The 13690-nt window shown below is 31.5% G+C and overlaps 1 protein-coding gene across 3 annotated transcripts; it reads left to right on the forward strand.

Moving 5' to 3' along the window:
- Window positions 1-200: 200 nt before the first annotated feature.
- On the forward strand, window positions 201-10696 carry LOC106066845 (zinc finger protein on ecdysone puffs-like). Of its 3 annotated transcripts, XM_056040917.1 has the most exons (16): window positions 201-250; window positions 668-778; window positions 3061-3134; window positions 3912-3972; window positions 4118-4413; window positions 5285-5375; window positions 6077-6132; window positions 6279-6487; window positions 6579-6663; window positions 6787-6891; window positions 7038-7118; window positions 7229-7297; window positions 7419-7482; window positions 7569-7690; window positions 8179-8599; window positions 9281-10696. In XM_056040917.1, exons 4-16 carry the CDS (start codon window positions 3927-3929, stop codon window positions 9502-9504), a joined length of 1869 nt encoding a protein of 622 aa, XP_055896892.1. In that variant the 5' UTR covers window positions 201-250; window positions 668-778; window positions 3061-3134; window positions 3912-3926; the 3' UTR covers window positions 9505-10696. The 3 variants fall into 3 exon arrangements, with proteins under 3 accessions (XP_055896892.1, XP_013081391.2, XP_013081392.2); XM_013225937.2 differs by lacking the exon at window positions 3061-3134; XM_013225938.2 differs by lacking the exon at window positions 3061-3134 and having other exon boundaries at window positions 4118-4356.
- The last annotated feature ends 2994 nt before the right edge of the window (window positions 10697-13690 follow it).

The raw sequence follows: 13690 nt of genomic DNA on the forward strand, positions 1-13690 counted from the left end.
CCAAACTATATTTAATAGTAATGTAGATCTAGGTTTAAAAGATGTTAAGAAAAAACAACAACAACAAGATTACAGAAACGTTGACTGATTTTCCTATGCATTTCTTAATGCAAGCCTAGGGCCTACTGATAAAATAGCAGAAACATTCCATTGAGTTTTTCTTAGAAAACCGGCGGAAAAGCAGTCATATTGAAGTGTTAGGTAAATCGAAGGACCGTTTTGAAGAAAGGCGTTAGACTAGTTCAGAGAAGTAAGCCTACTAGATTCTAGATCTGTATTATAAACTAATAAAGTAAAAATCTAGATTTAGATCAATATGAAAAGTCTAGAATAGATTTCAATAGTCTCAATAGATCTAGCTTGTCCTAGCTTGTTTGTATACAGTAAGTAGCCTAGGCTATTAGAGTATTAGTCATGGCTCATGCATTACTCTGGAGCTTTGTTATTATTCTGACATCGATCTCCTGTAAATTTAGATCAAGATCTACTGCCCTGGTTGGCATTATTTTATTTTTTAAAATTTTATTTATGTATTTTTTATTTTTTTTTTGCATTAATCTTTCTAGATCTAGAATCTAAATTTAGAGTAGTAGGTAAGATCAGTAGCTGTAATCGCTGTGTTTGTATCGTTGAGAATTTTATTTAAATTTTCATGTTTCAAAATCAGGAAGATTCCTGCGCATGCGTAACGTAAGAAAGTCAAGACCACAGACACGTTACAACTAGGAAGATTAATTAATACCATTTTATTTGTTTTCTTTGATATTCTATAAAGGAGGTAATTTTCTATTTAATAATCTAGTCTAGATCTTAATTAATTTAAACTTTATCGATTATTTATAGACTGTAATTAATTAGTGATCTAGGTTATTAATTCACAATGGCATGAGTTACTGAGTATGATCACATCAACTTGACTTACTTGACTAACTTGATCAACTGATCACTCACTGACTGATGATCAACTCATATAAAAAATGACAAAATAATGAAAATGATCATTCGATTCAAAAAATGTCATTGATGATTGACTTAGTTACACTTAGTAGACTTCACTTAGATTATCATTAACTCATTAAGTTAGATCTATCACTTACTTGACAATGACAGTCACAGTGTGAGTGACTGTTTCACACTGTGACTGTGACTATTGATTTGAGTGTTTGACATTTTATTTTTAATCATCATTTTTGTTATTATTCATTATTAAATCATATTATTGAGATTATTCATATCATCTAAGTCCAAGTTCATGAAATTCAGAAATAGACTGACTATATAATATATGGATCTATATCTTATCTTATATAATACAGACGTTACTTCAAAAAAGAAGATGATTACGTCCTACGCGTCATGCATTTAGTCATGCATATTAACCAATGACTTAAATTCTGCCAAGTCACTGGTTTTCCTGGCTAGCTCAGGCAACCCATTCCATGCTCTAATAGCACTAGGGAAGAACGAGTATTTCGGACTATATACAAGCAATCATGATTCAGCTGACATTGAATCAATGATTGATATGATTTGATTATAATCATTATAAATAAAAACATCATCAATCATGATTGACATGATCATTGCATTTTCATCATCACCAGAATGATCAGTAGTCAGTAGATTTGTTTATAGTTTATAATATCTAATGACTAGTCACTAGGTGACAGTAGGTCTAGATTCTAGATCTTATCTTATATTTAATATTAAAATTTATTAATTATTACTATTCAGACATTACATGAAATGCATATGAGTAGAACATTTATAATTACCTCCTTTGCATTTCACGTGTCCATCTAGAAATCTAGATGCTAGTCTCATGCATGTTAGTCTCTAAATCAGTGACTTAAACTGTTAAACTCTGCTAAGCCCTAATAAGCCCAAGTCATTGGTTTTGTTAGCTAATTCAGGCAACCCATTCCATTCTCTAATGGCACTTTCTAAGCAAATTTGTCCTAGCAGAGATACGAACAAGGAATGTGCCTTTATCTATGTCTGAGTATTTTATTAGGTCACCAGATGATGATGATGATGATGCACAACTAGATTGACACATGAAATGCATAGGACATAATTATCTTCTTTTTTTTTTTTGAAGTTACGTCTGTAATATATAAAATCTAGATCTACTGATCATTCTGGTGATGATGATTAGCAAGGAACAGCTTAAACAATTGATTACATGTTTCCCTGCTTAATTAGAATCATAGGGTATGGTATAGTGTAGGTCTTGTTTAGATGATCATTTGTAAAAATAAATACCCTTAGGCTTAAAGAGGACCTTCAGTGATAGAATAGTTATTTATAATATATATACTTATCTATATGTAATGAAACCACTACTTCTAAATGGATGTTATTGAGAAATTAATGACACAAAAATACTTTTGAAAATCTGACAATTAGTTCAAAAGTCAAACATTTTTGAGTTAACTATTTTGACCTCTTCTTTGTCTTTGTATTTCACTGATTTTTCCCTCCCACTTTTGCTTTTGTCTTGTCTTATATTGTGACTGAATTCATTTTTTTTTATTATCTACATTTAAATATTAAGCTTTTAAATATATATCATGTCCCCCACACACACCAACCTTTCCTGGCGATATCTAGATGTAATTCTAAGGTACAGGATCTAACTGATTGGGTTTATGACCCTCCTACTAAAAAATAATAGCCTAAAATCAAATGTATAGTTAAATAAATAAATATCAAATCGACAACATTATTTCTTTCTATGGGTAAATTTATTAATAAACACAATAAAAGAAAAATTAATTTAAAAGAATTTAAGAAATTTAAAAGTAATTTTAAGACGTCTAGAACTTGGAACCTTTTTCAATACCTTCAGCTCACCATTTAATGCAGAGAAGCTAACTCAGCTACAGGGGACATACCTCCAAGCTAATTATGATCTGAAAGAGAAGTTCCAGTCAGTTCTTCTGCAGGAGATTTATGGGTGCCTGAATCTTTAAAAAAAAACTTTGCTGATAAAGTTTCACATAATTTGGGTTCATATACTTCTGTGATCAAGCATTTTTTTATTTGTTTGTTTTTTAGAAAAATAATTAAATGTAAGAACAGGCTGATGTTGATTGACTGTAATGTGAAAGCTGTTACAAGGATAATAACTAGTAAGCTAATTCCACTGTTCTGGAGCATTATGCACAAGTGTAAACAGTTTAATACATTGAGTGCAACTATACATCTGTTCTGAAATGTAATGTAAAATGACTATCACAAAATAAAAAAATATATAATATTGGTAAAATTAGTTTAAGAAATTCATCAATTGGGAGTGTAAAAAAAACTGAAATGAAAAATGACCCTGATTTAGTCATGCATGTATATCTGTAACTTGTAACTCTGCTAAGTCATTAGTTTTCCTGGCTGATTCAGTCAACCCATTCTATGCTCTAATGGCACTAGGGAAAAAGAACCACTTGTACGAATTTGTCCTAGCATATGAAGGAAGCCAATTCTATTTAGTGTTTGCGAGCTAAAAAAATGTAGTATTAATTCACTAAACCACTATTTTATCCTGAAGGCTTCCAAGACTTTGGAAAATGTTAGGGCTACTAGAACACTACCTTTATTGGTGTAATGTTTTATTTCCTATTCTTTATTTAAAAAATAAAAAGTGCTTCGAAATAGCTATTTTCTCATCATATAAATACCATTTTTACTCATCATATTTAAGTGATAGCAAAAGAGATTTGTACTGTTTAGTCTTGTTTTACATTAAGTAGAATTTTGTTCATTAGGTTTTTCTTACAACTTAAAGTTACATTTGTTGAGAGGATTTTATGTTTCTTTCTTGAATATCAGACCAAGAAGGAAGTATAAAAAATATTTGCCTACAATTGCAACTTCTCTCTAGCAATCTTTTGTTGTTGTTTTTTTCCCCTCAGTCAATAGTAATAAAAATGAATAGAAGGCATGGTGGACGAGATCGAAGGCCCAATTATGGAGGTAATCTTGAATTCTGTTATTTAGGAAATTTAATAAATAATGGTTTTAAATATATGTATGACTTGTTACATTATTTTAAAGATCTGAGCTACAAATTATAATTATGCAAAATTAAATTCAAATTTTTTTTTCTTTATCATTTTAGGAGATGGACTCTTGGGTGAAGGGCCTGGTTATGGTGGTGGCATGTATGACCCGATGGTTAGTACACAGATGAACCAGCTGATGCTCGCTCAACAGTTACTTCAGCAGCAAGCAGCCTTGGGCAGTGGAGCTTTCGGAGCTGGTGATTTAGGAGCACTGGCCATGGGGAACATGGGCTTTATGCAGCATCAAGGAATGGGCTACGGTGGCGGTCTTGGCATGAGAAATGATAGGAAACGGGTAGGCGGACAAAGCAGAGATATGGACTTTAAAAGAAGAAGACGTGACTCTTCGGGGGTGAGCTTTCAACAAAATGCTCTAAAATAGAAATAGTTTAATCAGTTGTCTAGTTTTAATGACCCTGTTCTTTAATATTTACTAAAAGTGTTTGAGCTGCCTTTAATCTAATGCTAACCAAATGTCTACTAGCATATTAAAAATGCAATTTGCCCAAAAATTTGTTTTTCATTCAAGAAAGACCTTTAAAATTTTATTTTAGAAAAAATTTATATATATAATTTATACCTTTTTTTTTAAAAAAAAAATTAGTAAGATTTAGCTTGTATTATTATAGCATATTAGCATTTATTAGAGAATGTAGAGTATTCAGCGGAAACAAATGTTTCTTCAAATGTAATTTTAATCAAATTGTCGATAGACTGACTACATTGTTTTGCCTACAGTAAATGTCTTTTTTTTTTTCCAAATATAATCTCACATCAGATGGTGTGGATACAGTTATCAATCAGATATATCACAGTTTTTGATGTGGAAATACATTCCATTGCTTTTATTTCAGCTTTGGAAATCTGCACCAAAACCGGATAATTCTGTACAAACAGAATTGTTTTCTACTAAGTCCAAAGCTGTCTGATTGACTATTTTCATTTCCTATTCTTAATCTGTTCATTTTAAACATATCATATTGGGGATATCCAGAGAAAGGAATAATTTTCATTTTCTTCATTTAACCAATCTTAACTTTAATTGCCTTTTCATATGCTTTAAACAGTATCATTTCAGTTTTCTTAGATATACCAAATGATTATGGAAAAATGTCTCATCTTCTCAAGATGATTTTTATGCTGTCATTTTTCTTCTTCATGTTGCCTTGTCCCTTCATTCGTCACCACTTTGTTTTTTTCTTCACTTCCATTTGGATCTCTAGAGAGGTGGTGATCGGGATAGGTCTCGAGGCCGTGACGGCAACAGGAGCAGTGATGGTCGAGATCGAAATCATTCTAGTCGTTCGGACTCAGGTAAAATTCTTTTCTCTCTGCGGACTGCTGCAGCAATTTTCCTCATTGCGAGCAATGGCAGCAAATGATTGTTCATCTGCTGTCTATTACTCCTTTTTTTATCCACACTTGTCCATAGTCTTTTTGCCAAAAAGCACACAGTTTAGTTCATATCACTACTTCTTGCACTTCAAATCCCTGACCTTTATCAGATCAACTTCTCTTGACAAAACTTACAATTATTAAGCCTTCTAAGAAATCATTCTTTTCTTGGCTTATTCATTTATTACATAATTACAAAGAGGTTTTTATTTGCATAGCATTTGTATAGTACTATAAGTAGACAGTAATGTTTAGTGTTGTCAATGAATTTACATTTTTCAGAAAATGCTCTTAAATAAGTTTAGGTGTAACCATGCTTTGCTAAACTAGTACTTGGTAGACAATCATAGTTATATTTTGTTACAAGTTTATTATGCTCTATCTGGTATCTGGTAAACAAAAAAAATCATATTTCGCCTTGCCAACTACTGAATTAAGTCATAGCTGAAACAATTATAATTAAGCTTTTAAAAAAATGAATGAAGGTTGACCAAATGAGTTTTTGTTTTTAAGACTAGTCTTGAAAATGTACATCACAATCTAAAACCAAGTCTTGGCTATTACATCTATTGGCATGTTTAGTTTACTTGTACTTAGATGTGTAAATGTTCATTTTATAGAGAAAAATCGCAGCAGAGAGGAAGATTATGACCCTGCGGAGCCAACAGAAGATGAGGTAATTATTTCATAATAATAAATTTGGGTCTGTTAATTCGTGCTATTTTTTCTTGGTTGATTTCCTTTTAATTTCTGACCCTACCAAACCTGTTATTTGGTTTATATCCTTTCATTGTCTGACCATGCTAAACCTGTTATATCCAGGAGGGTAAGGACAAGGACAGTAACTTGTATTGCCATGTGTGCAATGTGTCTGTCTATGATGATGAAAGTTTCAGAAGACATCTGAATGGTACCAAGCATACACAGCGCATGAACAGTGTGCTAACTGTGCACCAGATGAAGAGCAATCAGCTCAAGTCCAGGCTCAAAGCTGAGGAACATCTGAGAAAAATTGAGGGCAAAAGAGGAGGGTAAATATTGTATTTTGAGTGTGTTTAAAGTTGATTGCTTCTGAAAAGGTCATGTGTATGGTTCTAAGATTATTCTTTTTTACTAACACAGCTATGATCCAAACTTCTTCTGTAAAATTTGCAATAATAGTTTGACTATTCCATGGGAGAGGCACAGATTTTCAAATATCCACAAGGTGGGTGTAGTGATTTCTTGTTTTATTGTCAAATAATTTGCATTTTTTTGTAAGTGATCTAAATTATCTTACATGATGGATTATGGCACTATTAAAAACTAATTAATACTTTTATCGTGACAGCAAAGACAGCTTCAGGTTAAAAGAGGCTGTGGCTGGTGCAAAGTTCATGATTTTACTAACTTCACGGAAGTTTTAGAACATCGGGAGACAGAGGAGCACAAGAAAGTAAGTAAAGTAAAGCTGATAGGTTTTTAATAAAGAACATCTTTAAAACTAAAATACCTATAGACAATTATGAGCTATTGATGTATAGTATTTAATATGTTGAAAGAAACTTAAATTAGGAATTATTTGTTTAATACTTTAAATAGAATGCAGAGATTTATGGTAAGAAGAAAGATGAAAAAGACAGCGAGAGATCTAGAAGTAGAAGCCGAGAACGAAGATCTGATGTAAGTGTCATCTCGTGATAACTTTTTTTACAATTTCATTAAAATAGAACTCAATTGCATTAAAAGGGGCTAGATCTAGAGGTATTCTATTAATTTTTTTGTTTTAACAGAAACACAGGAAGAGCAGCTCATCACGAGATAGGTCAAGGAAAGATAAGGATAGAAAGCAAAGAGATAAGGTCATTAGATGTGTTCTTAATTCTGTTTAGTTCTCAATTGTTCATAAACTTTACAAAATCAATATGTTAATGTTAAGGTTATTCATGGTTACTTCAATGTTTCTGTTATTCAATTGTTCAGAAAAGACAAGAGGAAGATGAGGAAGATTTGACCATCCCAGAATACAATGCGGAGAATCCTGTCGGTAAGCAGATAATCTACTACAATAGTTTTTCATGCTTTTATTTTATTAATTTTTTTTTTTTTAAATAAAACTTTTGTCTATTCCAGGTTTGAACTACATTATTCCTGTCACTGGCTTCTTTTGTAAACTCTGCCACAAGTTTTATAACAATGAAAAGTCTGCTAAAGGAGCTCACTGTCAGAGTGAAACACATTATGAGAAATTCAAAGTATGTTTTGAGTGACATTAATTTTTTTAATATTTTATATACCCTGGTGGGGGTAGGAGAGTAAAACACTTAGCTACTGAGCCATAAAAAGGTAGAAATAAATAGGAAGGCAAGAAATTATTATTTTTTTTTATGTCCTCACTCGAGACCAATTGTTATAGATAGCCTGAACACTGACCTACAATCACAACCTGCGGGCTGGTCTGTATGACATAGCAACGAGCTATTGGTCTAAACTGCCCACAGGCTGTGCGTTGCAGGTCAGTGTTGAGGCCTTCTAGAATGAATGTTTTTTCCTCTACTCCCCTTACATTTGTTTTGGGTTGTGGGCTATAGATTTTAATTATTTTTTTGATGATCTGATGCACTCCAATTAATTGCTAGAGCATGTTGATAGTTAGGCTTCAGACTTGAAAAGAACTGACAATTCACATCATTTTTTTTCATAACAGATCATGCTTGTTAAACTGTACATAATTTTTCTTCAGGAAGCCACTGAAGTTAAAATAGCTGCTCGAGAAAAGCGTAAAGCTGAAGAAGCAGCACAGGAGGAAGAAAGAAAGGCCCAGGAAGAGGAGGCTAAAAAGAACAAAGAGGGGGCTGAAGAAGAGATGAAGGAGGAAGTGAAAGAAGATGTTGCAGAGGATAAAGATGAGTTTAAGAAGGATATTAATACAGAAGATGAGTTTGAAGAAAACTATGATGATCCACTTCCTCTTGAAGATGTGGACAATGATGGTGGTTTGGCCAAGGATGATGATTATGGCTTGCTGGATGATGATGAAGCCAATGTAACAGTTTCTGATGCTGATGTGAATGAGGAAATGGATGTCAACTCTAATTCTGCTTTCTTATCTGGAGATGGTGCAGACGGGGAAGCTGACAAAGAGCATTTTGAGTCTATGGAAGGTAATTTGCAGATTTTATCAGTCATGATAAGTTTACATAAGTTAATGAGTAGCTTAAATATCCTTGTCCCCAGAAAATTCTAGGCTCATGCTACACAACAACCTTCAGCTCGACCTTTTTTTTTCATGGGCATACAAATAACTTTCTAGAAGATTCTCTTTCATATTTTTCCCTCTTTTTTTGATGTCACCTGAATTAAGTACAGTTAACCTTGCATCATCATACATCTGACCTACCTTGACCTGTCATCCAGCCTACACACTAGAGTTTGACATGAGTATTTAAATGGAATGTTTAAAACAATTTGACTTATTCAAATGGGCTAATTTTACTGAAATGAAATGGTTGTTAGCTTTTAAGTGTAAAATGACAAATCTACATTCAAATATGTGCTTCTGACAATCTTTCTTTGCTTATTATGCTTGCTTAGTAACCCTTTTTAGAACCCTTGTAAACGCATCAACAAGACAATGAACAAAGTTTTTTTTTTTTTTTTTTTTTGTTAGACTTAACGCCTTCAAAAATACAAATTGTGTGAGTAGACTCTTAGATTAGTTTACACTTGGGAGTGTCAAGCATAATCTCTGTTTTCAAATTTAAAAAAAAAAATGTCAGAGCATTCTCTTATTGTATTTGTTCACAGTTTGAATATGAAGTATAGTCTCATTTTTATTTTTTCAGATGGTGAGTCTCGTCATGATGTCAGCACTGAAGAAATAGTCAAAGAAGGACAGGAAACAGTAACTGATGTATCAGGGTTAGAAGAAAAAGAAGAGGATGTTTCCATTGTCATCACAGAAGATGATGATGACAGCTCTGCTCCAGTGGCAGAACCAGTTAAAGCAGCTGGAAAAAGTAGGGGGACTGCCAGGCGTGGCAGGGGACGTGGGAAAGCTAAAAAGTAACGCTCCTTTCCTCAAAATTTAAACATTAATTTTGCCTCTCTCTCTTTTTTTTTTTAACACTGCTTTTAATTTTTCTATCTTTTTGTACTGAAACAAAAAAAATATTTTGAAGGGGTTGATACTGGACAGAGGCTAAACAAAAAAACTTTCTTTATTAAGCCTTGTCTTTATATTGTGTTACAATTTTTTTTTTTCATTGATGGCTATAGGTGTTCATCTTCAAGGTATTTAAACTTAAGAGAATTTAGCGGGTTGTTAAATTTGTAAGCTATAAAAAAATTGAGTGTGTGCGTGTGTGTTTTTTTTTTTTTTTTGTCTTTCATTTAATAACATTTGCTTATGTATATTTAAAAATCTACCTTTCCCTATCCTTGATGTTATTGTAAAGTGGTATTGTTAGTTAGTCATATTTGGTTGCTAATTTGATGTATTATTTAGGACCCTAAAATTACCTACTTTTGTTCTAATCGAGCATTGGTTACAGAATTAACACTCATTTTGCTGCTGTTGTTTTTTTTTATACGTTTGCTCTATTTTTATAAAGATGCATAAAAAAACACCATCATAGAACATTTTTGTTTAATGTTAGTATTACAATGCCTATGGATATTCACAATTGAAACAACTTTTTTGATTTTACCACAAGTTTTGTGGAAGATTGAATGGTGTTTGGTGAAGTCTTAAGCGCTTTGCTTTCCCTTTTTTTTTTCTTTTTAAATGTTTCTTTATTGACAAAAGAATATTTTGAACAAAAAGAAAAACTGCTCTGTAATTTCATTCCATTGTTGTTTAATATTCTCAGAATGATTAATCAAACATTTTAAATGTTCAACTGTAGAATGTCTATGTATCTAATTGATGCACTGTGTTAGTGATTTCAAACCTTTTTGAATCACAACTCGATAGTCATCCACAAACCCCAAACATGTTGCCCATATCTACAAAAGAAAAAACAAATCTTTGCAACCACATTTATATGTTGCAAATCATGGGTTGAGAATCACAACCATTTGTATTTGTGACCATTGTCAAGTGAATTACCTTGACTAAAGTTGTTGTTAATGTTGTACTGTTACTTCAAACCCTATAGTCTTTATTCTATTTGTAATGCTAAAGGTTTTGTTGTTTTATTTTTTTAACATTAGTTCACACAAATTTTTTTTTTGATAAATAAAATTTAATTTTTAACCTATTGTGTTTTAAAGACTTGTATTGTTTGTCAATTAATATGAATGACTGAGCTGGTCTTTAAAGTATATCGAATAATTCTATTCAGCTGAAAAAATAATGTCCTTATTTAGGTTCCCTGATAAATGGGAAAAAGGTATATTTATATGGCAAACATCATTTGCAGATCATGTCCCATGTTTGTTTGTTTTTTTTTTTACAAAATATTCCATACAAACACACCATAAAACACAAAATATGAAGTGTTTTTTTAGCGGCCCCCGTAAGGGGAAAAAGCCGCTATTAGGTTTGTGCAAAATGTCCGTCTGTCCGTCTGTCCGTCTGTCACACTCAGATCTCGTAAACTAGAAGAGATATGAAAAATATTATTTCATCATTAAATCCGGCTTGAAAAGTTTAGGTGCAACGGCTACTTTTGGTTTTCTAAAAGCAAACCGTTTAATTTATAAAATTAATTATGCAAGCGATTTTTTCATAAAAATACACCAATTCTAAAACAATTACGTAAATGTAAGGGAGGCAATGTTACAATATGCTAACAAAGATGGACAATTTTTGTGTATTTTTAGTATCACTAAGTCAAATATATTTTAAAAATGTACAGGAAATGTTTACAACAAATATAAATAATAGTTAAAGACGTTTTTTCTGGTCAACTAGCTGCTAAAATTAAAAGAAAACATTTCTGTTTGTTTACAAAGGCTAATAATGCACTTTGTATGTAAATATCACGCACATTTTTTTAAATGGACTTTTTATGCAGCGATTTTCGTGCAGTAGCGTAACGTCGCAACATGATCAGGTGCTAAACCAATTCCTTAAACTTTTTTTAAAAATCAGATTTTATTTATTTTTTGTTTAGTGCCCCCATCCGAATAAAAGAAGCTTATTTTTGTGCGTTTTGTCTGTTGGTCGGTCTGTCCGTCACGATTAGATTTAAAAAACTAGAACTCTAAAAGCTATTGAAAATCTGATTTACCCTTTAATGTTCCTCCCATAACATCTCAATAGTTTTAAGTATCTAAAATTAATTGTTCCGGATTTTTTTGTGCAAAACTAATCAACGCCAACAAATGTTTGTTTGCTCTTCTAACTTATATTACATTCAATTTCCATGCTTAAACGTTGCAAAAACACATTATCAATAATATGTTGTTCCGTTTTTTATGTAAATAGCATATTAATGCTAAATCATAATCTCTATACTGACTTATATTTCATTAAGTGTAAAAATGTTCCGGATATTGTTTTATAAAACATGAATTATGCCTAATGATTGTTTGAAATCGCATAAGGCTTTTAAAAAAAGTAATTTACTAGAATTGATTACTGAAAATTACTTTTTAGACATTTAATTTTCTTGTAAAACATAACATAGAAGTTTTGTAATCGATAAAGAAAGTTCCGGATTTTGTTTCTTACAAATCGTCGCCAGAAATTTCCGAATTTATTTAAAAATCTACTAACGCCAAATAATTGTTTGAACTCCCTCTTCTAATTAATAAACAAATAATCTTCTCATTTACGAAATAATGTTTTTACGGATTTTTATGAAAAATATTTTAACTCACTACTCTCTTACAGTACATTTAACTTTCTACCTAAAACATTAAAAAATCTAATTATCGTTAATATTATGTTCCGATTTTTAAGGAAAACAGAATCCTAACATCAAAGTAAGGTATGAAAATCTCTCCACGTGGCTGTAGTACATCTAATTTTTATACGAGACCATCCAAAAAATTTAATTAACGGTATTACATTTATCTGAAATTCTCTTTTTCTTTTACTATTTATACAAACATCCGGAACAATCTATTATATAAACTTTTCAATTGTGTTCATACCTAAAAATTATTGCGATGTTTTGAAACGTAAAATAAAGGTTAATCAATTTTTAATAACTTTTAGTTGTTTTTTTTCTATCAAGATAACGGACAGACCGACTGACAGACAAAACGCAAAAACAATGTGGCTTTGATCCTTTTTAAATAATATCTATTAGAACTCAGTGCACCAATGTCTATGAACCCTCGTTAAATATCTCGTGTAAATAAAGACATTTTTTTTATGGTACCGGTACTAGCCTATTGTGAGGTAATGGAATTTTTTTTCTTTGACGTCATATGAATGGACTCTTTAAATGTAATGTTAAAAGAACGCACTCGGTGCACCAATGTCTATTAACCCTCGAAAAAATTGCTTGTATTAATGAAAACATATTTTAGTCTAACTAAGCCGTGTGACGTAGTGTTTTTTTTTTCCTTTGACGTCACATGGAATGAATTCTTTAAATGAAATGCTAAAAGAACGCACTCGGTGCACCAATGTCTATGAACACTCGAGAAATGGCTCGTGTTGATAAAGGTGATTTTTAGTCTAGCTAGGCCTTGTGACGTAGTGTTTTTTTTTCCTTTGACGTCATATGGAATGAATTCTTTAAATGAAATGCTAAAAGAACGCACTCGGTGCACCAATGTCTATGAACACTCGATAAAAGGCTCTTAATGATGAAGGCGATTTTTATTCTAGCTAGGCCGTGTGACGTAGTGTTTTTTTTTCCTTTGACGTCATATGGAATGAATTCTTTAAATGAAATGAAAAAAGAACTCGGTATAGTAATGTTTATTAAGCCTCGTTATGTGACTCGCGTTTAAAAAAGGAATGATATCTTGATTTAGATCTAATCTAGATTTTTTAAACTAGATCTAGATTTTTATTACAGTATATCTAGATCTGGATTTATATTCTAATTAAAATTATTTTAGAGTCTAGATCTAGAATTTCTAGATCTAGTTTAGACTAAAATAGACTAGATTAAGATGTAGAATTTCAATTTCTAAACTTAAAGTGTAAAAAAAAGTGTAGATTTTCATTTCCAAACGTTTTGATCAATATTGTAATGTTTTAATATACTAAAACTAATCTACTTTTTTTTTATTAAATTTAAATTTAAATTTACGGCAAATGAATCTTTGAAACATTATTACTTTTGACC

The sequence above is a fragment of the Biomphalaria glabrata genome, chromosome 9 (assembly GCF_947242115.1).
Source record: "Biomphalaria glabrata chromosome 9, xgBioGlab47.1, whole genome shotgun sequence".
Taxonomy (NCBI): domain Eukaryota; kingdom Metazoa; phylum Mollusca; class Gastropoda; family Planorbidae; genus Biomphalaria; species Biomphalaria glabrata.

Excerpts from the sequence above, each read along its gene's own strand:
- LOC106066845 (XM_056040917.1), top strand. The coding sequence starts at position 3,927 with ATGAATAGAAGGCATGGTGGACGAGATCGAAGGCCCAATTATGGAG. Across the intron at positions 5,376-6,076 it reads TTCTAGTCGTTCGGACTCAG|AGAAAAATCGCAGCAGAGAG; the intron begins GTAAAATTCTTT and ends TTCATTTTATAG. Across the intron at positions 7,691-8,178 it reads CACATTATGAGAAATTCAAA|GAAGCCACTGAAGTTAAAAT; the intron begins GTATGTTTTGAG and ends ATTTTTCTTCAG.